Source organism: Labrus bergylta, chromosome 5 (genome assembly GCF_963930695.1).
Source record: "Labrus bergylta chromosome 5, fLabBer1.1, whole genome shotgun sequence".
Classification (NCBI taxonomy): domain Eukaryota; kingdom Metazoa; phylum Chordata; class Actinopteri; order Labriformes; family Labridae; genus Labrus; species Labrus bergylta.
This window is the reverse complement of record NC_089199.1, coordinates 13,645,336-13,671,722: the sequence shown is the minus strand read 5'-3', so window position 1 is coordinate 13,671,722 and position 26,387 is coordinate 13,645,336. Positions and strand designations below refer to the sequence as shown.

At 40.2% G+C, this 26,387-nt stretch overlaps 3 protein-coding genes across 8 annotated transcripts; 1 reads left to right on the top strand and 2 right to left on the bottom strand.

Moving 5' to 3' along the window:
* Window positions 1-717: 717 nt before the first annotated feature.
* On the bottom strand, window positions 718-8,272 carry nab2 (NGFI-A binding protein 2 (EGR1 binding protein 2)). 3 transcript variants are annotated; one of them, XM_065954886.1, is made up of 8 exons: window positions 8,021-8,272; window positions 7,694-7,820; window positions 6,482-7,389; window positions 6,234-6,367; window positions 5,109-5,160; window positions 4,850-4,964; window positions 4,581-4,766; window positions 718-2,297 (listed from the first exon to the last, which is right to left on the bottom strand). In XM_065954886.1, exons 3-8 carry the CDS (start codon window positions 7,376-7,378, stop codon window positions 2,200-2,202), a joined length of 1,482 nt encoding a protein of 493 aa, XP_065810958.1. In that variant the 5' UTR covers window positions 7,379-7,389; window positions 7,694-7,820; window positions 8,021-8,272; the 3' UTR covers window positions 718-2,199. The 3 variants fall into 3 exon arrangements, with proteins under 3 accessions (XP_065810958.1, XP_020498128.1, XP_065810957.1); XM_020642472.3 differs by having other exon boundaries at window positions 7,694-7,802; XM_065954885.1 differs by lacking the exon at window positions 8,021-8,272 and having other exon boundaries at window positions 7,694-8,013.
* A 1,648-nt stretch (window positions 8,273-9,920) lies between these two features.
* Window positions 9,921-17,745, top strand: dnajc14 (DnaJ (Hsp40) homolog, subfamily C, member 14). 4 transcript variants are annotated; one of them, XM_020642476.3, is made up of 8 exons: window positions 9,940-10,049; window positions 10,775-10,872; window positions 11,479-12,902; window positions 13,038-13,144; window positions 13,417-13,536; window positions 13,674-13,834; window positions 13,982-14,084; window positions 14,559-17,745. In XM_020642476.3, the coding sequence occupies exons 3-8, from the start codon at window positions 11,691-11,693 to the stop codon at window positions 14,863-14,865; spliced, it is 2,010 nt and encodes a 669-aa protein (XP_020498132.2). In that variant the 5' UTR covers window positions 9,940-10,049; window positions 10,775-10,872; window positions 11,479-11,690; the 3' UTR covers window positions 14,866-17,745. The 4 variants fall into 4 exon arrangements, with proteins under 4 accessions (XP_020498134.2, XP_020498132.2, XP_065810953.1 ...); XM_020642479.3 differs by having other exon boundaries at window positions 10,013-10,049; window positions 10,809-10,872; XM_020642478.3 differs by lacking the exon at window positions 10,775-10,872 and having other exon boundaries at window positions 9,921-10,049.
* A 1,722-nt stretch (window positions 17,746-19,467) lies between these two features.
* inpp1 (inositol polyphosphate-1-phosphatase) lies at window positions 19,468-25,186 on the bottom strand. The gene is made up of 6 exons (XM_020642481.3): window positions 24,912-25,186; window positions 23,772-23,977; window positions 23,615-23,675; window positions 21,767-21,967; window positions 21,502-21,676; window positions 19,468-20,639 (listed from the first exon to the last, which is right to left on the bottom strand). The coding sequence occupies exons 2-6, from the start codon at window positions 23,973-23,975 to the stop codon at window positions 20,147-20,149; spliced, it is 1,134 nt and encodes a 377-aa protein (XP_020498137.1). The 5' UTR covers window positions 23,976-23,977; window positions 24,912-25,186; the 3' UTR covers window positions 19,468-20,146.
* Window positions 25,187-26,387: the final 1,201 nt, after the last annotated feature.

Here is a 26,387-nt window from a genome sequence, read left to right as displayed (position 1 = left end):
TGTAATTTAATGACAGCAATGTCTACAGTGTAGCCATGTTAGCAACATACAGACAGCAGTGCTTTGAGCTGAATCCTAATGTCAGCTAGCCCAGTCCCTAGGATAATATTAACATGCTGATGTACGTATAATGTTTACTAGCTTAGCTTATTTTAGCTTGTTAGCAATCGAATATTAGCTTATCAGTGATAAGCTGGTAAACAAAAACAAAACTGTGGCTGGTTTGAGTGTCATTAGCTTTGCAGGTAATTGTTAATTCATGAAACTGGGTCTGGTATTCAAACAGACTGTAGCCTATGTTAATTATGTGAACAAACTGAAACTGCTGTGAGATTAACTATGTTATTGATCGTTTTCAACTTTAAAACTGAATTCTGATTTTGTGTGTGTGTGTGTGTGTGTGTGTGTGTGTGTGTGTGTGTGTGTGTGTGTGTGTGTGTGTGTGTGTGTGTGTGTGTGTGTGTGTGTGTGTGTGTGTGTGTGTGTGTGTGTGTGTGTGTGTGTGTGTGTGTGTGTGTGTGTGTGTGTGTGTGTGTGTGTGTGTGTGTGTGTGTGTCAGCACTGGTACAGGTGAGTCATGCCTCTGTGCGGAGTGTCAGTGCTTATAAACAAGACGACAGCAGAGGTGTTGCTAGTTTTGTGACGCAGCTTCCACACATCAGAGAACATCCAAGAAAAAATAAATTCTTGTGGAAAATAAATGCAACACACAGTGACTTTAAGAAATAAAATAACATTTATTGAGATGTAACAAAATAAATAATCTTTTTTGCAACATAAACTGAGTAGGTTACTAATGCTCAAGTGACAGGCATGTGTGAGTGATGCACAGCAAGCTACCTCACTGATATACTTATTAAGTATACCAAAATCACAACATTTTTAACCATATTTAACAAGAAATGTGTCATTGGATGAAGTCAGTGTGCAACTTTTGAAACTATTCTGGCCCATGACTTAATTTTGTGAACCTTTGCATGTTTTTGTCTTCAATTTGAAAGATTATTCCCCCTAATTTGCCAGGTCAGAATAACTGTCTAATAATGTGATTCATAAAAGGGTTACCTATAGTTAATTATTAAAAATAAATCATCCCAGTGACAAACTACATTTTAAAAATCTATACTTACAGATTTTCAGAAGGTTTCTTTGAAAATCATTTCTTGAAATTTGGAAAGCATTTTCCCCTAATGCTGAATAATGGTGTTTCTTTGCAAAAAAAAAGAAGAAAATGTAAACATTGAGAGGGAAGAGCATGACCTCCTTGTCAAAGTGTCCTTGATTTAAACACTGCCACTGAGCCAGAAACCTGATGTCAATGCTGCAAGAGGCAACTGAGAAATAAACTCCACTAAGCATCACTTTTCTTATTTCATGCTGTTGAGTATCAAAAAGGTGTTCTCAATAGATTTTCACATCATTTAAGAAAATGAAAAGGCTCATCTCTTACAAACGCCACACCAGCTGCTTTTGAAAAACATGATAACAGAAAGATGTCAGAGAGGGGTTCAATAAGTCCCATGGCGTTATATCTCATAAACCTCAGCATGTCTCCTTAAATCTGCTTTACCAGTCCGCATTGACTTTAGTTTTCTTTAGCTTTGAACCATAATGAATATCAAACTCTTCAAGATCAGATCAGTTCATCCATTTGTTCCTGAGAGTGAGGAGCTGCTTCAGGATGTTATTACACTGCTTTTATCTGGGCACTGACTAAAAAAAAAGAATAGAAAAGGTTCCAACAAAACCAAACTTACTTTACATAACTACAGTAAGTAACTGAAGTGAGTTATGATAGTTAATTTCCGAAGTTGCAGTGCCCCCTGCTGTGTAGAGCCAAATTCACTTTCAACAAATGGCCCTTTGAAAAAAAAAAAAAATGTTTTTTCATTTTCTTCTGATAAAACCTTGGGTACATGTTGTCTGTGTATTTAGAAAAATGTAAAAAATATCTCCTCTAAATTTTTACTGGATAAATTGTCTAACCAAACATTATGAATCAGTGCTTGGTAATCACTAAAGTTTTATGAATTAACCAGTCAGCCATAAATTCTGAAATTTACCGTAATGATTTTTTAAATAAATAAGAGTCCAGATGTAAGTGATGCAGGTATACACGGAAAACCTGCCCAGTAACAGCCCAAATTGCGTACTGATGGTGTTCATTGGCATGAAGAGAGCACAAGTTTCTTGACGATTTCATTTCCCTCGGTGATTAGAGTCTTCTTTTGTGATGCAGGGACTACCGCTCCTACACGCTGTTATCGAGCTCCGCCTCTCCACTTTAACCTCAAGGTCTGTGGAGAAAAGTCACATTTAAGGATGATTGGACATTTTACTCAGTAGCTCCTTTAATAACAAATCCTAAAGAACCAGTGAAGCCTCAAGACTGTGGCATTTTAGGTCATGAATTAATCTAAATGTCTGTAACACCCAAAACATCTACCATGAGCTGTCAACTTTAAATGTAAAAGACACTTTGAGTTTAATTAATTTACTTAATATTATGAATGCAAAATGCACAGCTCTGGAAGATCAGACAGCAAAGCCAAAGGATGAATATGAGTTAAGTCACAGTAATCAAGAAAAAACAACAGTTTTGACCTTTGAAAAAATAGTTTGGGGAATTCAGCAAGAAACTCTCCCACATGGAGTGAAGTCATCATGACAAATCCAAGCTGTTTAATATCTGATTAAGTCAACCAAGCGAGTGAACAAGACACATCAAATAAATCAAATGTTGATATTCATTGTGTATTTTTACAAAGACAGTCACCTGTGATGAGGATTCATTTGCTTGCCAGACAGAATATAGATTCCCGTGTAAATAAGTAGTACTTAAAGAGTCAAAAAATATCAATTTGTTGAATTACTATTCATTTATTTATTGCTTATCAAGGAATCCTTGGTGTCCATTTGTGTTAACAGAGGCATACTGTAATAAAACATGATGTCTTTGTGTTAAAGAAAAATGTGATAGCGCATATTCAGCAACATACATGGAGAGATACAAGTGGTAAGATTTGTCACATGTGCTTTTTTATTAACCAGAGGAGGTTGAGATATGGCACAAAACGGTGACGTAGACAGGAAGTGAGAGAAAGTTCTGATTAATGAGACGAGGGAAACTTGGTTGAGTGAGAGAGAAAAAAAACAAAGTGATGGAGATCAACGTCAGAGATGAAACATATGTCATTTTTTGTTGTTTCCACAGTCCTTTCGACGGAGGGAGAAGATGTAGAAAAAAGACTGTGCCATTTCCCTGCCCACAGGTTTTTATTTTTGTACACTGTCGCTTGGTGAGTCAATGCAACACCCCTCCAATTACCTCCCACTCTCTCGCCCCCACGCCCCATCCATCCCGCCCTTCAGCCCACACACCTAACACACTCTGACGTCAGTCAGAGCTGAGAGGGGGGGCTCCGATTCTGCCGCCCACAGAGTACTTCCTATGCCCCCCCCCCCCCCTCCTCCCCGCCCCCTCATGTCTTTGCTGGCTTCCTTCTCGCTTCATCTCTCTGGCTTGCTATCACAGCCCAGAACGACTAACTTGCTCAGATGACTCCCTTTTTGTTCTTTCTTGTGAGAAGCTGTGATGAATAATAAAAAAATGCTACGCTAACAGGGCATTGAGGAAGTGCTGTAACAGTGTAACACCCCCCTCCTCCTCTTCTTCTCAACCCTCCCTCTTGCACTCCTTTCCTCTCCATATATCGCTCTCCACCTCCTTCTGCTTCCCCTGCTAACTTCTCTCGTCTCTAATTTGCAGTCTGGTGAAGTTCAGCTTTGCATGGTGGGCGGCGTCACTGAGTCTGACTCACTAGAGTTCAAACTCGAGAGCTATGAAGTTTTTATTGTTAGGAGAGGTTAGGGAGTCTCTGTCTGTCCCCAGACATCAACCTCATCTCTTTTGATTACCACCTATCATTTAAATGTTAATAATTTGTTAGATATTTTGGGACATATGGATATCTTCTTTGTTGGTAAGAAGGAGAGGAGGAGATTGACACCACTCTAATGTTTGTTTGTTGAAAAATCTTAACGTCAGCAGTTGGTTAGCTTAGCAGAAAGACTTGAAGCAGAGGGAAACTGCTAGCCTGTTTCCATCTGAAACTAAGACAATCACAACACCAGCACCTCTAAAGCTCCATGATTAACACATTATAACTTGTTTGTTGAATACTCACAGAAGTGAAAAGCAGCTTCCAGACAGAAAATAGTCCAGCACATACTCCTGTGCAAATAGTTTTTTCAATTTATTTTTTTTCACAAAGAAAAAAAAAAAAAAACATACAAAAAACCAACCCTAAATATGTGAGTTTACAGATGCTAATAAGAGTATTGTTTAACCATTGCACAGGCCACATTAGCAGGTGCTGGCTACGAGTCTATATCTACAGTTCAAAACGGAGACTGGTATCAGCATTTTCAGCTAACTCAGACAGAAAATTTAAATATTTTGGGGGAAAAAAATGAAATGTTCTTCTAACCAAAACAAAAATGTGCAACATTTTAAAATAGACTTTTATTTTGTGTCTATTATTGAGCACATATTATTAAGTCATTATTGGAAAAGTCACCTGTAGAGTGAGTTCCTTCTGATCCTATGATGAGCTTGCCAGCCCGATCATGTGACACCAACCGTGCCAATCGCAGCCCTTCATCCATTAGCGTTTGTTGTATGAGATGGCGACTCCAGTTGGCAGGGTTAGAGGTATCGGAGTGGGGCCTGGGGGACGGAGACTGGTTGCACTGGGAGCCGATGTCTGAAATGGACAGACAGAACTGGGTGTAAATGGTGTTTTGAAACGGTAAGGTCTTATAGACACAAAGATCTGAAGTGTTTTACCATGTGAGACACTGTCGAGGCTTTCTGTGGATAAGCTGTCATCATCTGCCCTCTGGGTCATGCCCTCTGAGCCGTCCACTCCGAGGAGAGATGACACACTCTCAGGCACAATGACCTAAAACACATCATTGTCATTTCAGTGATGAACCACTTCACATAACTTACAAGTGACCTGAACTTTAGCTATGTTTACACATAAGGTCAGGTGTTAGAATCACACATTCATCAATAAGAAGTCCCTGCTGGTGAGAGAAATCACCTCATGTTTCGCTCTCTTCAGGAGCAGGACGTTGTTCTCATCTGCATTTGTCCTGCAGGAGGAAAACAAACAGTCAATTTAACATCAGAGTCCATGTTTGAGCTTGCAAATAAGGAATTTTAAAATAATAAATCCTGGCTCAGGGTCTGCAAAAGTTTTTTTTAAGTAGTTAGAAATAATGGGCAATAATTTAAGATTTTAATTTATGATGTGTTGTATGTTTTTGTATTTATTGCAGTGACTGACAAGAATACAACTTTTATTTAGCCTAATTGATCTGTATTTTTTTTTTTTTTTACTATAGATGCCCAATAAACAATGGATTTCTTACAATTATTTATGTCCAAATATGTAATGTTTTCTGAATGCCATGTGGGAAATGTATGTATTTGGTCGGATTTATTTATGAATTATTTGACTTTGCGTTTTCTCATAATAATATATTTTTTTTTTTTTATGGCAGGAGTAACAGTCATACATTTTAGAAAAAAGTATTTTTGGCTTCAGTAAATATTTTTGATTGTGCTGTGTTTCTCTCATTTATTTTATTTTTACCATTGAATATATTTTGTTATATTTCATTCTGAGAAGTCAAACCTCATCTGGCAATGGGACTGCCAATGAAGCCTTGTACAGCCTTGTAAACTCTGGTAATTTAACATTTGTCTAAGTGTTGATTAATCTCAAAGACATTAATTAAAAAAATATATTTTAAAGGAACATTTTGATTAGAAACTGGTGACATTTACTCTATTAGTAATTACATGAAGATATTTTTAGTACCTTGACAAACATTCAGGCTATTTCTGAGTTGTGTGAGTCTGATGTTAGATCAGAATACTACGGCCACAGAGGAAAGAGCTTGATGCCAGCTGTGATCTGAGCCCGGTTCATTAAGAAAATAAAAGAGTTTGAGGCAAGAGGATTCATATAAAAGACTAGGTGTAGAATGTGATATATGCAACAAGCACTCTGAAATGATTGCATTTATCTTACATGTGGCTTATTATAACATGATGCTTCTCTATGGACAGATGTTTCTCATGAGATGGGAGAGCAATCAAGACACAGCAGGTGCTGGTTTCTGGTGATGCGATCACTCTGAGTTATGGATGGCTCCCCTACCTTGCATGCTTGAGTGTGGAGGTGTAAGCACATTTTCTTGCCACCTGCCGAGCCAAAGAAAAGAGCTCCACCCGTCTCAGCAGTAGGGCATTGTCGCGCATACAGAACTGGGCTGCAGCTTCATTGATGATTAACTGCGGAGGAAAAGCTCTGAGTAAAGGAGGGGTAATACAATAAAGACATTGCAGACTTTATGTAAATTATGTATACTCATGCCTGATCTTTGTTCTTGTCTTTGGTGCTTTTACCTCATGATGTGTAAGCTGCTTCCCTTCTCTCCTCTTGGAGTCAAAGCGTCCGTAGATGAGACTGTACTTCCTAATTTCTTCTTCTTTGTTGACATCCTGGGAGCCCATTTTGAAGATGTGACCCACAGTTTTTGCCATCTTCTTGTTCATCCGGAGCAGAGTCTTCACCTCTGTAGGATCTGACCTTGGCAGTGTCCTGAGAAGCCTATCCACACTCTCCACCACCGCCCTTGCAGTCTCTCCATCCAACTGTCCTCCGGGCCAGGCTGACAGGGCTGTCGAGTTGAAAGATGCAGAGGGGATTGGAGATATGCAGGGACCCAGGGGACACTGTGGGCTAGGCGGCTCCTCCTCTACTCCAGAGGCAGAAGCCAAGCTGTAGTTCCCATCAGGCTCTGGGCTGAGCCAGTGTGGATCCATGGGGGACAGTTTTTCTCTGTAGTGTGTGTCTGGTGGCTGTGGGGACGCCTGGGAGCAGGGGCTTCTTGGGCTGCCACTGTGCATTGGAGTAAGACAAGCCCGGTCCTCCCTCTCACACGGAGACCCGGGCTGCCCATTGCTCACAGACTTCCTGGGCCCGCCTGCTGGTCCACTTCCTGTCCCTTCCACTTTGAACAGTGGGATGCCCCCCAGAGGAACATTAGAGACGGGCTGGCTGAAGAGGGCAGGGTTGGCAGCCCAGTCTCTGAGGGCCTTTTGCAGCCTACGCACATGAAGTGGCTTGGTGGCCATGCCAACTAGTGCCATGATCTCCAGGAACTCCTCCTCTGCCGCCTCGCAGAGCTGCTGCACATCGTCACCGCCCTGTTGGATGAAGGTTTCATAATAGGCTAGCAGGTTGGCCCTCTGCAGCACCCGATACAGCTGCAGCTCCCCAAGTGTGCGTGGCAAAGACATGACACAAAGCTCTAGAAAGTTTAGGAGGGAGAAAGAAAACACATGAGATTGCAGGTGGGGAATCCTTCCCGATTATTAATACAAGGAAATATTTTTAAATCTGGACAACACCTAAGCCTGCTGTCTACACCTTGTCCACATTCTTCTATATTGATGAAGCACAATTAAACAAAGAGATGCATGTAGGAAATGTAGGCATGCCTTCAAGCAGAAAAGTTCCTCATATAGCATACTTAATATTTTGTCCCTTTTAAACATTCTTCCCATTGAAGCAATTTTGACTTTGATGTATGAGTATACAAAACCATGTCTTACCTTTTCGAGGTCAGGTAGGCGAATGGGTACAGAGGGGACCTGCGTAATCACTGAAAGGTGTCTCCAGCCACGCGATGTCACAGCATAGGTCGGTGCTCGCGGAGTGAAACTAATCAAGAAATAAAAACTAATGTCGGACAAAAAGACAAACAGACAAACGTACGTAACATCCAGACTCCACTAAAGTACAAACACTTTGATTATTGTTGTGTGTTCTTTCAGATAAAGGCATCGACTGAAGACGAGCACACATAATCCTGAGCCAGATGTGAGCAGAAAATCGCCCTCTAAAAACACATCACAGTGGGTTTCTTAATCGTTTCTTACCCTGTTGCCTTTTCCGAAAGCTTCCCCTGCTCAAAGTGGCGTAGTAGATCCCCTTTGCGTATCGTAGCTCGTCTGAAATCACTGGCAGAAATCCTCCTCCGGCGCACCGTATTGGTTGCTGGCTGCCCTGTCTGTGTGGGCTGGAGAATGACGGGGGCGGACTGCAGCACGCCATCTGACCGAAAAAGAGCCTTCCTCTCCCGGTAGAGAGGCGGCTTTCAAATTGGAGATGTGGGTGGTGGTGGTGGTATTGGTGGGGGCTTGAAGTTTACCCTCTGCGTCTCTAAGATTAGTCTTTTATGCAGAGGCTTTGGGGGGGGTTCCCACACTTTTGCCTTGTCAAAGACCACTTAAGAAATAGGCTAGTCTGCACACCGACAATATGTCTGAAACAGAGCTTAACAGATGTGACACAAGTGGAAATGATTGCTATGCCTTTTTAAATAGATAGGAGGTGGTCGGTCGTTCATTATAGCCTACATCTGCTTTTTTTTAGTGCTGATTTCACAGCATTTGTAAACTTAAAGGCACAGTTCAAAAAGCTCAAATCACCAAAAATCAGCCGATTTGGAGTTTTGTCTGGACATTAAATACTTTAAAATCTCAACATCTCTGCCCAAGCACATTCAATATCTGAGACCTTTTTTTTATAGCCTATACAATTTTTTTTTACATGGTGTGCACTTAAAGGCCTATATGAATCACACAATAGACATCCGTGTGCATCTTTAATTTGGGTTCCTGATGATATTTTCACTAGTGAACAAAACAATATTCAATACTTTTGTGTTTTAAAATAATCATTGTGCCATAGGCTTACGCCAACAACCACACTAATGACTGCATGCGTGGTATTTATATGCCACTTTTTCCTTATTTGAACTGATTATTAGACCCTGCTTGTTGAATGTAACCTATTATAAAATTAAGAATCATCATTACTCAAACTATGTGACTTTGACAAAATCACATGAAAAAAGGTTGATACAGACACTTTTGACAATAAAGAATCCTCTTGAGGGGTAGGGATTGGATAGAGAGCCCGAGTTGAAAAAAGGGGAATAATGCAGATTTGTATTGCATAGAGTTTCACACGATTATACAATTATTGCTGTATTAAGGGAAATACATTACCAATTGTTAGTCCTGCTTTACATTCAAATCAGTGGGTGGGAGTAGGGCTATTCAATGTTTTCTTTTGAACATTTCGCGAAAAACAAAGAAGAGGCATGTAGAGGCATTCCTTCTTTTCACTTTGACCTATGCAAATAACAATAATGTGCATTAAGAATTAAACAACTCATAAACCAGTCCTTTTTACAAGGAAAATAAAAATAAATAATATGAGTAAAAATTACAATATGGTAATGTACTTTGGTACTTAAATACATACAGTTACACATCCTTCTCATACTCCTGTAACAGAGAAAAGAGAAAGAAATTATACTGGGCAACTTTATATTAAAGTCGACTAATTAAAGCCAATCAACTAGAGCATGGTTCTTGTGATTTATAGCCTGCTTAGCAAATGTTTTCTTCACTTAAATAGATTTGAATTGTCGAATTTTTACAAAGCAATGTAAGGTTCTCTCTCAATTCAATAATTTTACTCCATACATTGAAACGTATCTTTGTTTTAGAATCTAAATATGTTATATTTGATATCAAGAAAAGGAGTACACTTTGATGAGGGAGTATTGGGAAAAAAACGAAAAATAATGTTGTATAAATGTAAGAAGGTGATACATATAGGTAATGTGTTCCCTCTCTGGGTGTACATATTATATATCAATAGGATTACTTTGTCTACAAATTGAAGCACTTTGAAGTACTACCAAGACTGGCCTGGGAGAGGCGCAATGCACTGCAAGGCATCTTGACTGCAGGAAAAACCCAAAGAGGAAGAAGAAGAAAAGAAGCAGCAGTAGAAGAAGAAGAAGACGAAGAAGAAGAAGAAGAAGTGGCTAAAAAAAACAACACGGGCACTTGGCTGTCTGTGAACAAATAAGGTTACACAATTATCTGAGAGGTATAAATGGCATCTAGTTTGTTTAAATGCAAAATGCAGATTAATTCTAATGCTTTACTTAAATCGTCGGCTGGTAAAAACATGCATTAGGTTAGTCGTGAAAGCCCACAGGAAGGAGAGACTGCCGTCTATACTAACCTTAGCATGACCAGCTAACTACAGCTTTCAGCTAACTTGACTACTCATTTGGTTGTTTGCAGTTGGAATATGTTTACAGTTGATGTGCTGTGTCATAGTTTTGGTGTAAGACCTTATTCAGTCGACTATTGCGAGGTGAGCTTTCTTTTGGAGAGCTAATTTTAGTCCCTGTAGCGCCTGTCTGTCATTCTGTTGGCTGCTTCCTCATGCTAACACACTTGCTGTCAGCTAGCATTAGCCGCCTTAAAACATCTGGTTTTGTCAGTGTTTACATCTCAAGTACTCTGTTTAGCTGTGAAACGGACAAGGATGGTGCTTTTCTGTGTTTGTGTTGGTCGCTTTTTGTTGGTGTCCTGAAGATCAGTCCGCGTTGAGATCCACTTTGTCCCTGTTTATCAGACTGAGCCATACAACAACAAAGCTATGTTATTGAATGTGAACTATGTTGCTGTACGTCCTTTATCAAAGTGAGTTTTGTAATCTCATTTAACTATTGCGTACTTTAAAAAGACTAGACACATAAGGACATGCATGTGCAGTAAATGTAAGTTAATCATTAATGAATTGCATTACTAATTTGTTCTCAGCCCATTCCTTTATTCAGCTTGTTTTGATATGCAGTCATGGTGGAACATATAGCTTCAGATGAACTCCTCTTGACAGTACAGGTAGCAGCATGTGAAAGGTAAAAATATGACATTTTCATGATCGCTAAATCCATTGTATTTTTTTTTTCTCTTAGAAATTCAGAACACGTGTAAATGTGTCTGTTATGAAAGGTATTGCTGTCTCATGTTGTCTAGATTAAAGTCCAGGCCTTTAGATAATCAGTTTATTAAGATCCAAAGACAAAAAAGAAAGAGACAATGTTTTTTTTTATTTATGGCAGTATTTATCAAATTTGTTCACTTGGCAATACTATATCTGTTGATTAACCGCTCAGTTAATTGGGTTGCACTTTCCAATCTTCTGCACTTTTGAGAGTAGCAGTATAGATTTATTAAGTTTTTTATTTTGGCATGTTTTATTTCACATCTATCCTTTAATCTGTACAGCTTTATATACACTGTATGCAAGAGACACTGTAAGTGTGTTGAAATGTTGCCACCATTGTGTAACAGATGTGAATATATTAAAAAGTAGCTGATTTAGTTCCTGTGACGTATTAATACAAGTTGTGTACTATAAATGGCTGCTGATAATGAAACATAAAACAACTTCCCTTTTAAATTCTAGCTACTTACTATGGGTGTTACCCTGGTATTTTAAACTCTATGTTTTACTTTTTCAGGTAACCCCCCGACACATGATGTAAGGAGAATAAAAACCTTTTGACACCTGGAAGCAGCTGCTGACATGATGGACCTGAGACTGGCCCTAAGGAATCCCCAGCCTCACATTTTTATAAGAGCCTGGGGAAAATGTTGCTGATTATGGATCTAGGATATTCTCTTCAATGAGATTGACATTTCACAAAACCTCAATCAAACAGCTGTAAGGAACATGGAAAAAGAGGCAGCTCTGCAGGAGGTGGGTGGAGTGATGGATGCTGAGGAGGAGATCCCTGATGGAGGATCCACTTCAGGGACAAACTCTAGCCAGTGTGAGGCCAGAGATGATGACCTTGAGCAGGAGGATAAAACAGCCTATCTCAAATCTCAGGACACCTCAAATGCAGCCACTCCCGATGACGCTGGAGTTGCAGAAGCAGAGTATTGTGGATCTACAGAGGCCAAAGAGGATACTGAGGAGGCCTCAGACGGGTTTGATCATGACAGCAGCGCAGATCACGAGAACTTGCATGTTATAAATCAAGAAGAGGATGAAGCTGCAAAGGAGCAACATATGAATGGGGAGTCTGGTTGGAGGACAGGATCTGGAAGGAGATTTAAACTAAGAAGCACCAGCTCATTTTCAGAGCAGAGCAGTCAAAGTGCTTTTTCCTCATTTCAGCGAGAGAGAGTCATGTCAGGTGGAGGAAGACACAAGCAGACCCGCAGGCGCAATCACCACCACCATCAGCAGAGCCGAGCTCGGCGACGAACAAGCAACCAACTCTTCTTGGCTTTCAAGGACATGCTGTCAGAGTTTGTGAGCTTCTGGTGTATCTCCTGCGTCCACATGATGATTGAGATTATTGTCACATTAACTCACAACTGTGGAGTCGGTGTGGAGACTGGAGGTATAAAACTTTACAACTTTGGGCAGCAGCTTGTTGGAAAGATGACGGATATAGCAGGAATGAAGGCGGATGCTAGTCGGTTTGTGAAATGGACAACAAGCACAGGAACAGACATGGCTGATAAAATTGTGAGGTCTGCAAATAGGGTAAAAACGGCTGCCTTATCTTGTATGAGACTTTTCTATGTTTTGTTTATTCTCAGTTCCCAGTGGGCAAAGGGTGTGTTTGTCCGGCTCACTGGAGAGAGGGGAAAGCGGTATTGGACAGCTTTACAGGAATCAAGGTTTTGGAAGAGGGTGTTATCCCTGCTGGAGAGGGTTCGCAGCAGGTTTAGAAGGGATGGACATGTACCGCTTTCGAGTCCTGAATCACCAGGCAGAGCGGGGAGAAGTCAGCCAGGCCAGGAGCTGGAGAGATTGTTGGCCTTAGCTGAGGTACCTGAAGACGAGCTAGACCCCTTTACAGTTTTAGGTGTGGAGGTGCATGCCACTGAAGCCGAGCTGAAGAAGGCATACAGACAGCTGGCTGTCCAGGTATGTGTAAAGCTCCTGTGGCTGAGGGAAAAATACAGCTGATAAATGCCTGAATTAATGACTAATGTACAACATCTGAGGCTGATTGTTTCTGGTTTACTCATGCAACCTTTTCCCTTGTCCTTTCTCTCTCAGGTGCATCCAGACAAGAATAAACACCCACGAGCTGGAGAGGCGTTCAAAGTACTGAGGGCTGCCTGGGATATTGTCAGTAACCCAGAGACACGACGAGAGTATGAGCTGTGAGTAGGGTCATACAATTTTTAAATTGTACAGCAAAGTCAACCTCAAATGAAGTAATTTCTTCTAAAATTTTAAATTGTAAAAAGTGATACAAAGAAATTGACTGAAAGTTTCTTCTGTTTTAGGGTTAACACCTTTTTCTTCTAAACATATTCTGTTAATCTTGGACGGTGTAGTGTAATTGTGCAGGGATTTGGAGTGTGTTTCATGCCATAGGCCTGTTTTGTTATATATATACATATCACTAACTAGTCTGCTCCTTCCCACTCAGGAAACGCATGGCAGCAACTGAGCTCTCCAAGTCCATGAATGAGTTTCTCACTAAACTGCAGGATGACCTGAAGGAAGCCATGAACACCATGATGTGCACAAAGTGTGAAGGCAAACACAAGTATGTCCTTACACAACCCGCATGACACACTGAACCAATGCACAACATCTGCTCAGACTGCAGTGAAACACGCAGCTGAATCCTGTTACGTAGCAGACCCTAACCACAGTCCCGATTTGGCTCATGTTTGTGTGCAGGCGGTTTGAGATGGATCGTGAACCTGCAGAGGCCCGTTTCTGTGCTGAATGCAACCATTGCCATAGCGCTGAGGAAGGGGACCTGTGGGCCGAGTCCAGCATGTTGGGCCTCCGTATCACATACTTCGCCTTTATGGATGGCAAGGTGTATGATATAACAGGTGAATGTCAGATTATATTCAGGTTGTTCATTCTGTAGTTTGCATGAGTTCATTTATCTCCAGTGTCCTCCTTCCTGCTCATGGAGTGTAATCGCAGGTCAAAGAAAAGCTCAGTCATGTACCTACTGTGATGATGTAATGTTTCAGAGTGGGCTGGCTGCCAAAGGATAAGCATCTCCCCTGACACACACCGTGTGCCCTACCACATCTCCTTTGGTTCAAAAAACAACAGCAGCTCTACACGAAACAGGTATGTCCCTTCAAGTGGAAACAGGTTGTTATGGCAACCAGATGACCTCCTGTTGTCATTCTTTTGTTCACATATTTGAAGTGTAAATGATTCCATCCTCCTCTGACTAAGTCAGTCCTATATTTGGCCTTGTTATATATTGAACCAAAAACAGATTGATAGTTTTAGAGTGAATATTGCAGTATGGAATTTTTCAATTACTGTCACAAAGCTAAGGACACAATACAAAAAAAAATTGAAGATACATTTTTTTATGAAATGTTATGTTCAGAAAAGTAAACATAAGCTGTTTGTATTTTATACCAAGATATACTTAATCTTAAGATAGAGTAATATTTTCCCCCCCTAATGCCTTTACAATGAGCCAGGATTGATTACACTTACATGCTGTTGCCACATTAACGTCTATAAAAGCAACATTTCACTGGTGACCCAGTACAACAGATGATTGCATTTTCCAACTATAACTTTCAGGGCACCTTCAGAGCCATCTCCAGGTCCCACCAACCCTGCAGATCTGCAGGACTTCTTCAACCGCATCTTCAAGGGAGCACCTCCTAATGACATGGCTGCCAACGGGGGCTTCTTCCCCTCAGGTCCACCCCATCACCAACCACCTGGTGCTGGAGCGCCTCCCTTCTCCCCTCCCTTCTCTCCTCCCCCAGGCCCAACCAATTTCTTCATGCCGGGGAGTCAACGGCCAGAGTCAAGTGAGACATGGGCTGAAAGTGGGAAACCCCCAAGGAGGAGGAAGAAGGTCCGCAAACCCTTCCAGAGGTGAAGTGTGTAGACTTCTCAGTGTGTCAACATCTCAACACAGGGACACAATGAATAATGGCCATGTTTGTCTCTTGCCTGCCTGTTGGCATGTCTAGACCTGAAGTAGAGAAGATTCATGTGCGTCAGGCTGCAGTCAGCCGGAGGAGAGAGGATCGTGAAGTGGAGCCTGGGGATTGAATACAAGTATTGAAGGAGGTTTTAAGACATGGAAGTCATGGTGCTTTATCTCTCACTCACCTTATATTTTTGTTGGTCTTAAAGACGACCGTAGCCTTGGCATTTAAGTCCTTTTCAGGATGCTCTAATGAAACATTTTCCTTTCATAATTTCCTGCCAAATCCTGCAATGCATGATTATTTCACAATGCATTTGAACACTTCATTTGTCTCACTTTTGTTTTTTTATGATTTGTCTCGGGTTAGTTTGGTTTCACTCAGAGGAATGCTTGAAGAGAGCAGGAGAATCAGTGTGACAGTGATTTATTGATCACTTCAATCCACATGAAGAAGATAAACATCCATGCAGCTTCACTGTGTCAGTGTAACTCATCTTAGTGGCATTTAGGTGTAGATTTGCACCTTGCCAACAATAAGTAACAAATAATCCAAACCAGCTCCACCCGACACATCTGAACTGCATGTATGGAGTATTGTATGCTGTGAATCTCTGGTTGTTGGCCTGCACACAGCACACAGTTTTAAATTCTTAAAAGTGACAATTTGACATTTTGAAATGTTGGTGTTATTCTTCAAGAAGGTTTCTTAGCTCTTTAATAACAAAAACTCTGTTGAGACTTCATTTAGCCAGACAAAACTTAAATGTTGGTCGTAGTCTGACGGATTTACAAAGGGAGTAAAACAGCACAGCATAGTACACTTATCAATGTGAGTCTTATTTGATATCAATTATTGTGCTTTGTACTATTACTAAAGAAAGCCGGACCTGTTTGTAAGCAAACAATGCTTTCAAAAGTTTATTTGTACTATCCGTGTCATTTGGTTCGGTTATTACTGCCTTCCCATTCAGCCTTGAATAATACATCACTTATGATCCATAAGTGAAGTCTTATTCATAATGAAATAGCAACATATGCAACGTGTCTTTTTCGGGTTAATACTTCTAAATCTTACAACATTTTCATTAGGGTCGAACTTGTAAAGTGCCATTTTATGCAAGCTATAATGTTTTGGGGTATGTTAAGCCATAACTTCTACAGCAGTGATTGATCATCATTCATGCAGCTCAGGAAAACAAAAAACACCATTAACCATCAGACAGAAAGTTCTTGAAATAAAATAATGCTGCTACTTCTGAGTGCGTCGAGCTAACATCAGATTTCTGTTCCGCCCTGGTTATTCCATTCAAATGAAGTTTTGCTCTTAACTGGTGTCTTCTTGTGTTCAATACTTCTCTCGGTGAGTTCAGCTTTCAAAATGTCAAAGTCACAGGTTCACAGAGAATTGGGGCTACATTTAGTGAACAGATTTTTCTTTTAATCTCTGCAGTATTACAGTTTATAACAACATGAAGGTGTCAGGAAAATGATAGAGGTTGTATTTTTGGGTTTGGTTTCTTGAAGGGTTCTTGAATAGAAATAACAGTTTAATTTTCTTCTTTTTAGGTTAATTTAAGAAAACAGAACCATCATTGTTTACACCTGATATGTGATGATAGTGAAATGGATTTTATGTGTGAAAAAGCGTTTGGTAAAAAGGTTATTTTTTAATATATTGCCAGTTAATGAGGAGAAAAAAAACATAATCATTGTATTTTAGTTGGTTTTTGTTGTTTGCACATCCATCCAGGTTGTAACACCAGAGGGATTTGAACCGTCATCAGAGTCCTCCAGCTGTAGCTGAGATGGAGTTGTAGCTTGTGAAGCTAATGGCTTATTTGCTAATTGAGACATTTTTTGGGGGGGGGGATGGGGGGGAATCTGAATGTTTACCAATAACAAAACAAACCACCAAGACTGTTCACATCTGGAGAAACCCCAGGTCACAGTTTTTTGATGCCTATTGAGGGTTTGGTAGCTCGAACACATGAAACTTTGTTGCATGAATCATTGAAGCAGGACATTGAGTTTGCCACGCGTTTTTCAAGTTTCACATTGTTTTTTCTTTCATACACATTTAACGCACTACCCAGACATGCATTGAGTAATTGTCCACTTAAATGGCTCTTCTTTCTAAATGAGATCGACTCCAAAGGTTTAAAAAAAAAAAAAAAAAAAAAGTAGTCCTGGATGATGGTTATTCTGGGGAAAACAAATTGATAGAATAAAGGATGGCTACAAAACAGAAGTATGAATGTTTTTTTTCTTAATTGGTTAGGGCTAAATCCTGATAAATACTATGGGATAATCAGAGAAATGACAATGCCTTAGATGTATATTTCCTTTTATAAATTAGGATCATTTGTTCCGGATCTTTTCTATTAAACCTCCTACTTTTCTTTTTACATCCTTGTTTTCTAATGTCAGCATTTTCAGACAAACTGTCTTTCTTTGTCTGAGTTCCAGTCAGATTCAGCCCCTTTCCAGGAAACTGGACTCACAGCTAAGCCCGTTAAGCAGTGTGCATTTACTTTCTACATGTTCACCTTGACTTGAGAATGTTCGGTGTTGTATGTGTTAAGGTAGCAGGTCGAAGTCCGAGAGGTCAAAGAAAGAGCCAACACTTTTTTTTTTTTTGTTCTTTTAAACAGAATATGCAGAAGTATTGCAAAAAAAAAAGAAAAATAATCTGACAATCATCAGGGTTTTTCGTAGGGAACCATGATAGGAGTTCCCTGACTGGCAAAACAGTTTGAAAATATCACTGTTGGGTTTCTTTTCCCCGCTTTCTCTGGTTTTCAAAATAAAGATGATTTACTCTATGGACATTTGTGTTATACTTTATGCTCAGTTTACTTGACATGATTTTGTTCAAACACATACAGTGACTGAAGAAGTTACACACTCGTCATCATTGCACACATTCTGATTAAGACTGTTTCTGTCCTCTAGAGGAGCCAGTTTGCCTGCATAGATCGAATCACTTAATATTAATATTTCATTTAACCGTAAACCAACACTGGAAAGAGCTCTGTGTGTCATTATTTTACCTCTTATGGCTTTCCCCGGCTCTGACCTCATTAACTGATGGAGCTGTAGCTGTGGAAAGAGGGCAGGCTAAGTCTACCCCTCTGCTCCTTATAAGGAGCTGTTTTTAGAGAGGTGAAGACTCCTGCACACGGCATCATTTCACTCTCATTCACTCCTTTGACTTATTATAGCCTTTAACAGGTTAGATAAGGCGTAATAATTATACTATCACTCTTTCATAACTGCTATTCAGACACTTAAAACCAAGAAGAAAATGTCCAATCAGTCAGAGGCAGTCTTGTGATTTCCCATAACCTTTTCTTTTCCATTTCCTCAGCTGTCCTGCAGTGAGCACTGTGCCTGCGTAACACATACAGAAACTGTAACAACGCTCTGCAATGTTTAATAACTGATTATCAGATCTGAGTTTAATAATGTTCACATTGATTAATTTAATAAATCTGAAGCTGACATAGTAGTGACTGAAAGGTAGAGGGAGATGGTCTTATCTTTGTTGCCCATCACATCACATGGAGTCACACTCATCCAGTTAGATATGGGATCAAGGGTTATCAACCTTTTATCAATCCACCCCTTGATGCACACCCACTTCAACATAAATACACTGATTTACAATGTTCACTATATTGGGGACATAAATATTGTTTCTTTTTTTTAAAAAGACGCAAAGCTTTCGATATTTTAAAACTAGATCAGCAAGACAGGCGTCTCTTTTTTTAAATTGAAAATCAGTACCAGTGATGGTCTTCTCTTGTTTCAAAAAATATTTCTAGTTACATCAGAGCACTCTTGTTTCTTTATTGTTCCTGAATAATTCATTTAATGCTGCTTTTCCATTGCGGGACCTTTTACCCAGGAACCAGGGAGTTTGGCTGGTTCTCAGTGCATTTCCACGGCAGGGACCGGGGTCTTTATAGAGGTCCATGGAATTCATTTGAGATGCTTAAAGGTCCCTGCTGGAAAGAGAATACTTCATAAAATAATGTGACTTTTTGTTTTAGAGCAAAGAACCTATTCTGATTGGTCCAGTACTCTGACAGCATTCAGAAGAGTCCTTCCTAAGTCAGCACACTAATTTTCTCGATCAGGTTTTCAGACCTCGGCTGGTACTTTCATACTGCCAATTCAAGGCGGGATATTTACGGCCCTGTTATGCCTTGTTTGCAACACCATAAAAACACGATGACAAACCTCACACTGGAACACCACTATTACACTGTTGGAGATGCAATGTGCAAGTAATAAGGCGTGATGGCTTTGTTATGGCACTATTGGGGGGGTCACAATGTGGAAATGTGTGGATATAAATATATCAGAGGTAAAGGATTACCCCATATACTGGGTAGAATGCTCTTAGTATGGCTGCATGATTTTGGGAAAAAATTTAATTGTAATATATTTTCTTTCTGCGATATATTTTGTGATATTACAAAAAATGTTGAACATTATACCAGATAAATAATTTGTGTGTTTCAGGGACATATATGCAATTAAAAATGAGCTTTTACAATTTTTATTATTTGGAACTTTAAAGTCTCTTTACTACTAACATATCCACTTTAACCACACTTAGACCTCTGAATAAAGCATGGACTTCTTGGTAGCAGTTGAGTTACTCGGATGTCGTCCACCATTTCTTATGTCGTTCAAAGTAACATTCAGACTGCATGTCCAGTCCTGTAAAAGAAACCATTTCAAAAGAGATGCACTAATGTGATATCAGACTGACATTATTATTTATAGAAAAGTTATAAAAGATGAGAAAATTGTCAGTTTTATGTTTTCTACATCAAGGCAAAAAAAAAAAGGAGCTGCATGACGTGCTTCAGGTAATCTGCTTGATGCTCCCGGTCCTCCTGCGATGTGACCATTGAACACGCACACATCACATTTAAAGTCATATCACGCAGCCCTAGCTCCTGGAACCACAAGTCCTGTGTACTTTTATTAGAAATGCTGTTTCAGCCACATTTAGCTCTATGTTTTTTCTTTTTTCAATATGCAACCCAACCATAACTTGTACTCTCCGCTGATAAAGAAGCCGTTTGAAGATATTTAACGAAGGCAGGACTTTTGTAATATACACAACTTTTAAATATATCAATTTAAAAAGTAGACAGGATTACTTGAAAGTAAAATATTTCATCTTGCACTGATTATATCCACCTCTCCCTGACTACAGCTTTCCTCTCAGAGCTCCTGTGACACTGCACAGTTGAGAACAGTCTCTATAAGCCACCAGGCCGCCATGGTTGGCCCAGCGGTTTGCTCCTTTACACTCAGTGTATGGCTGGTGATAGGTCAGTTCTATCTGCTGATCCTGTGCTTTGGAGCTCGACTGTAGACTCTTACGAAGGTCCACCACCCCTCCACCGAGGGCTCGGAGCAGGGCATGAGGGGCGCAGGAGTCCCACTTAAAGGTGCTCCCCTCTGACAGGACGTAAACATCAGCCAGGCCCTGAATCACACACAGGATCTTGTATCCGGCTCCAGAGGCGTACATCAGCCTGTCAGGGCCGCACAGCGACGTCAGAGCTTCCTTCACCACCTGCTTCTCACTGGAGCTCAGCACCACAGACAGACGCCCTCCTGATCCAGCTGCTGGCAGAGACTCCGAGCACACGTTTACGTTGCCATAGGACACCCCCCAGAAGTGCCTCCCCCTCCAGCTGTGGATGCAAATGATAAGTGGTGGCTTCACAATCTTTTACAAAAACATTTTGGTTAAAGCTGCTTTTACACGACAACATGGCCATGCAGTAACCTGGATAACAAAGCTCTTCTCAAGGTTCAGGAAGTTCATCTGGTAATAAGTCAAATCGTCACCTAAACACTTGCCACAGTTCTCTGATTTATCTCACATGAAGAGTAGCAGGTCTGACTCATACTGGGAAAAAAAACACACTCACACTTAGGAAAAGAAAAATGGGAGATTTGTAAAGGACGGATGAACAGAAGACATCGATGATTATGTAGAATTAATCTACAAACACTTCCTTTACACTTTGTAATGCATCTTATAGGAAGTTTGATCATTAAGGTCATAGTTTGTTATAATGATTTTTTGAACTGCATTATGTTGAAAGGTATTTAGATCAGGTACACTCACAAGATAGTAGAAACCATCTTGATTTAATTTTGTCCAATAAAACAAGCCATGAGTGTGTGACCTCAATAATAAACGTATAAAATGGTTTAGTTACACATCAGTGTAACTTAAATGTTTACTGGAAGAGCTCAGTAAAGGCAGAAGCTTGAACTGGATTGATTCAGATTTTCAAGTTAATGAATTAAAGTCATCAGGTTTCTATTTACATTTGATTATGATTTTAAAGAAAAGATTTGTGACTCCAAGACTAAATTAAAGATGCCTCAAATCTGTCTGTCTGTCTATTTCACTTGCATTGTTTAGAAAACAATAAAACTGTATATCAATAGATACATGGGCTGACTGTGGTCTGAGTGTTTAAACCGGCCTAAAGAGGTAATGTTTCTGTGTTTCTAAAAACCACACAACATTTTTCAACTCACCCTCCACCTTCTGGGATTTTATGGTTGAACGGCTGGTTGATGACACCCATGACAGGCTCACCAGTGTTCCGTAGAAAAACCCCGATGAGGACCAGAGCGCAGTGCAGACCTGAAGGGAAGAGGTGTCCCTCCTCCAGCACCTCCTCTCTGCCCTCTATGTACTGACTGGTGGCATCTTAATGATAAACACATAACAAACAGTCGTCAGAGAGGCTCTACTCTCTGCAGGGTGCTGAAACAAAGCCTCAGGATCACAGTTTCTCACCTATAGGGTCAATCCAGATGCCGAGCTCGGAGGGGCTAAGGGGCACCTTCAGACTGTCAGTGTTGGCGACGATGGTCGCTGGGTCCTGGTGGATCGCTCGAGCAAGCAGAGATGCTGCCACGTGATCGCCATCCAGCACTGTGGCGAGCAGCGTGGCGGTCTCCTGCTCTGTGCCACACACTGTGACCGTCACACTCTCTCCTGGTGTAACAGAGACTTCATTTCAATGCTTGACAACACAGGACTTTAAATATTTACACAGGGCAAAGATGTTTGGACAGTGACACATTAATGTGTTTGCTCTATGTTCGGATTATTTTATATGAAAGATGATTCACTCTCTATTAGGTACAAGTGCACATCATCACGTCAAGTTTACGTTCTGAACTACTATAAATGATATTCTTACTAAATTGTCTTCTTAATCTTACGAAGCCACGTTTGAACTAATATGAGATCTTATTCCGACAGTCTGCAACAACAACAATATTCTTTTGGATAGAGACGTAACGTTCCCATACCAAAATCTGGACCTCAGTAATAACCAACAAGTGGCAGAGTAGTTAACAGTTGCAGCTGTGTCCAGACTAAAGGTCTGGACACAACGGTTTGTTTGCACTTACTGACATTGTGCTTTGGATACAGGTCAGTGGATAAAGTAGGAAACCAGTATGAGTCCAATAACTTACAGCAGAGTGCCAAGTGCCGGAGCTGAACCCTAACCATCCGTCTCGACCATAGCTTCTGTAAATTCAGATTATCCAGGGCCCTCACAGTCATTCTTATCAATGTATTTTTCATCCAGATTGATTACTTTAACTCTGATACTAAAGTGTGTGATGGGAGAACTATGATGGCTAACATATTTTGGTAGTTCCTTCTCCACTAGCACCTCACGCTCATTTGCTGTTCTTAAACAATAGTGGTTATATTGGCGACCTTAGCATATGTTGTTGTCGTGTAGGCCTTTGTTTTAGTAGAGAATAAAGAAGTCAGTTTGAAGGAGCTGATAACAGGTACCACATTTTAGACCATTCCAAAGAGGTTCATTTCCTTTCCCTTTCCTTGTATGTAACTCTGTTTTCTTTTGTTTCTATTATCTGGTTCTTTATTTGAGTTTATCACTCTGAGGGCTCAGCTGACAGCTAGTGGAAAAATCCATGTGGACCAAGTAAAAGAGCAGCACTCGCCCTCCTTATCACCGCAATAAAGGCTTCAAAGTGCTTCAACCCAACTGTTCCAAATGAGTGACTCAGTGTTCAACAGATAAAAATTAGGTTATAATAGTCAGCTTCAAGGTGAGTGTGTGTGTTTAGAGGTTTTAACAAAGCTGGAGCAGTAAATGAGTCCAGTTTGCCAATGATGGTTAAGCTAAATTGAATACATAATCTGTTCGACCTCAATTGAACTAGAATGAGAATTTGGGATTTGTGTTTTGATCAAACTATCAATCTTCGGCAACATCTAGAATATCCAGAAGTAAACTAACAGAGCTTTCATTCAACATATTCTAACATACGTCTACAACTTACATCATATCCTACTGGCAACCTGACTGATTGGTTGGTGGGTTTTATTGTATAAAATGATGTCCTATGTCAGATGTATCTGCAGCAGCATTAAACAGAACATATAATATGGAAAATGATGCAGGAGATGATTCTGTTATTTTACTGTTATGTTTAACAAGGCAGCATTCTCAGTCTGCTGAACCATATCTGTGCCAAAGCTGTTCCCAATCTTTGTCATTTTCCTTTTTGACCAGAACCTGCTTTAGCTGTGAATTTCAATGTCAGCCTTTGTAGAAAACTGTTGCAATGTAGTGCAAGTCAATTATAAAGTTATTACCAAGGCCGTTCTCAAACTTGTTGGACTCCTCTCCGTGAATGAAATCAGCCATCTCAGGAAACTAAACAAAGAAATAGACAGGACATGATTAAAACCTAAACTAAACCAGCTTCAGGTCATAGCAGACATACCATACTGCTCTCTGACATCTCCGAACCTGTGCACCAACATCATGACGGATCATTTCCTGGATCACCACGTCTGCCAGTGTCTTGAAGTCCTGGACAAACTTCTTGTTCTTGTCATCTCCAGTCTTCTCTTGAACGAGGAGCTGAAAAAGCTGAGCCTCCTGCCTACAGACCCGGGCCACATTGGCCGCTTTCTCAGCCACCCGGAGCAGCAGCCTCAGCAGATCAGCCATGACTGAACAGAAGAGCAGAAACAGAGAAGTGTTTAGTCGACACACATATGGAAACAGTGTGTGTGTGAAAAAGAGGCGAGGTGGGTCACACTTGCACATACGGAGCTAATTATAGCCTCAAAATGAAAACAGGGCACTTCTGAAAAAGACAATCATATAAGGGAGGGATGTGGTTTTGGGTATTGCATGTGATCCAGCACAGTATCGCTATCTCTGCAAGTCAGATGCCAGACAGAAATAGACTCTAGTAATCCCAAATTCCGTGTATTAATCCAAAAGGTCTGCCATACTTTGTTTGATTGAAAGATTATTGTCTATTTGATTGATTAGCTGATGCTAGTGGGTTTAATTGTCACTCTTTTCGTTTTTATTGCATGTGTGTGTAGGTAGGTATGTATGTATGTGTATGTGTATATATTTCATTTTCTTTTGAAATTCTTATCGCTTTGTTGTTTTTATTTGTCTCTTAAAAAGTGAGTTCCCTTGTATAAGCCTGTTAGCTTCTTGGCCTCTCCTGACTCACCTGTGTGCTAAATTAATAAATAAAAAATACATTTTGTTTGACAAAATAGGTATGTTTAATCTTTTAGTGTGTTAATGTGTAATAAAAACACACCATAAATCACAGCATGGTGTGTGACTACTTATTTATAGTGTGTGCTACTGAGTGCCACCTACACACTCCTGAGTACTATTAGTAATTTTAGAGGAATCTTACATCATCTTTGTTTTCTGAGGATGGAAAAATATGCAAAGTAATTTTTACTCCAGGTATTTTGACCTCTAACTACACACAACATATGTATCTCTATGACATTTACGGCTATTAACATTCCTGTGAACAGGTTTACAAATGTTAGCTTAGCATTTATAGTGTGGCAAAGGAATTTAACTTGAGAGCACAATAACAACACTGTGGAAAGACTGAAACCTTACCAAACCCAGGTCAACGTTATCCACTGCTCTTTCTTCTCTCGTCTGTTCTTCTCGGCAGCTGTTTTTTTTTTTTTTTACTGTCCGCTTTAAAGCAACAAAAACTGGTTACGTTGTGGAACGAAAATGTAAAAAGACATGTAGTTTCAGTAAAAAAGTGGTGAAAACGCGCTTAATTTAAGCCCGAGATTCCTCTGCTCTGGTGCATTTACGTCAGTTTCCTATCGCAGGAAGGGCGGACACTCCTCTATCATCTAGGCCGCCAAACTCAAGGTATGGACAGGCACGTAAGCCGAGCCAGCAGAGAACACGGCTCCTCCCCTGCTCCTCCCACAAGTATAAGGTATAGACAACAGGAAATGTGGCCGCGGCGCGTTCAAGTGAAAATCTGAAATTTAAGCTTCAGATTCAGTTTGGACCTAAAGTTTGATTTAAACAAATGTGGAACACTGGAGGTGACATGATGTGTGTGGTTTTTTTTTTTTCAAACACACAGGTTTTGTGAACCTGTTTTCTAAATTAAAATACACGTTCTGATTATAACGCATGCATAAAATATTGTTGTCGTGTCAAGTTCAAGGTTTATGTAATGTTAACCTTGCAAATCTGAGCAACTGTCAGAGGAACATATGAGATAAGAGAGTTCAGGAACCCCAGGAAAATATATGGTTAGCAACTTAAATGACACTTGAATATTTACAGATGTGCAGTTATATGATGTGAATGCATACAGAGAGTGAGTGAGAGAGAGAGAGAGAGAGAGAGAGAAAGAGTGAGAGAGAGAGAGAGAGAAAGAGTGAGAGAAAGAGTGAGAGAAAGAGAGAAAGAGAGAGAGAAAGAGAGAGAGAAAGAGAGAAAGAGTGAGAGAAAGAGAGAGAGAAAGAGAGAGAGAAAGAGCGAAAGAGTGAGAGAAAGAGAGAAAGAGTGAGAGAAAGAGAGAAAGAGAGAGAGAAAGAGAGAAAGAGTGAGAGAAAGAGAGAAAGAGTGAGAGAAAGAGAGTGAGAGAAAGAGAGAGAGAAAGAGAGAAAGAGTGAGAGAAAGAGAGAAAGAGAGAAAGAGTGAGAGAAAGAGAGAGAGAAAGAGAGAAAGAGTGAGAGAAAGAGAGAAAGAGAGAGAGAAAGAGAGAGAGAAAGAGAGAAAGAGTGAGAGAAAGAGAGAAAGAGAGAAAGAGTGAGAGAAAGAGAGAAAGAGAGAGAGAAAGAGAGAGAGAAAGAGAGAAAGAGTGAGAGAAAGAGAGAAAGAGTGAGAGAAAGAGAGAAAGAGAGAGAGAAAGAGAAGCTCATTGGCAGTCTAAGCATATAGCAGCATAACCATGAGTGGGTCCATACTTGAGCCAGCCTTGATCAGCTTTATAAAAAGGAAAGCTTTAAGCCAACTCTTAAAAGTACAGAGTGTGTCTGCCTCTCATTTACCTGACAGGTAAATGATTCCAAAAGAGAGGGGCCCGATAACTGAAGGCTCTACCTCCAATAGTGTTTC

What these genes read in the sequence shown, in the direction of transcription:
- nab2 (XM_065954886.1), bottom strand. Translation starts at nt 7,378, where the DNA reads ATGTCTTTGCCACGCACACTTGGGGAGCTGCAGCTGTATCGGGTGCTG. An exon ending in TGAAGAGAGCGAAACATGAG is followed by an intron (nt 4,965 to 5,108) that starts GTGATTTCTCTC and finishes GATGTGTTTTAG; the next exon opens with GTCATTGTGCCTGAGAGTGT. An exon ending in CCTCGACAGTGTCTCACATG is followed by an intron (nt 4,767 to 4,849) that starts GTAAAACACTTC and finishes TGTCCATTTCAG; the next exon opens with ACATCGGCTCCCAGTGCAAC.
- dnajc14 (XM_020642478.3), top strand. Translation starts at nt 11,691, where the DNA reads ATGGAAAAAGAGGCAGCTCTGCAGGAGGTGGGTGGAGTGATGGATGCT. An exon ending in ACACGACGAGAGTATGAGCT is followed by an intron (nt 13,145 to 13,416) that starts GTGAGTAGGGTC and finishes CTTCCCACTCAG; the next exon opens with GAAACGCATGGCAGCAACTG. An exon ending in AGCAGCTCTACACGAAACAG is followed by an intron (nt 14,085 to 14,558) that starts GTATGTCCCTTC and finishes TATAACTTTCAG; the next exon opens with GGCACCTTCAGAGCCATCTC.
- inpp1 (XM_020642481.3), bottom strand. Translation starts at nt 23,975, where the DNA reads ATGGCTGATCTGCTGAGGCTGCTGCTCCGGGTGGCTGAGAAAGCGGCC. An exon ending in CAAGTTTGAGAACGGCCTTG is followed by an intron (nt 21,968 to 23,614) that starts GTAATAACTTTA and finishes CTGTTACACCAG; the next exon opens with GAGAGAGTGTGACGGTCACA. An exon ending in CATCTGGATTGACCCTATAG is followed by an intron (nt 21,677 to 21,766) that starts GTGAGAAACTGT and finishes TTTATCATTAAG; the next exon opens with ATGCCACCAGTCAGTACATA.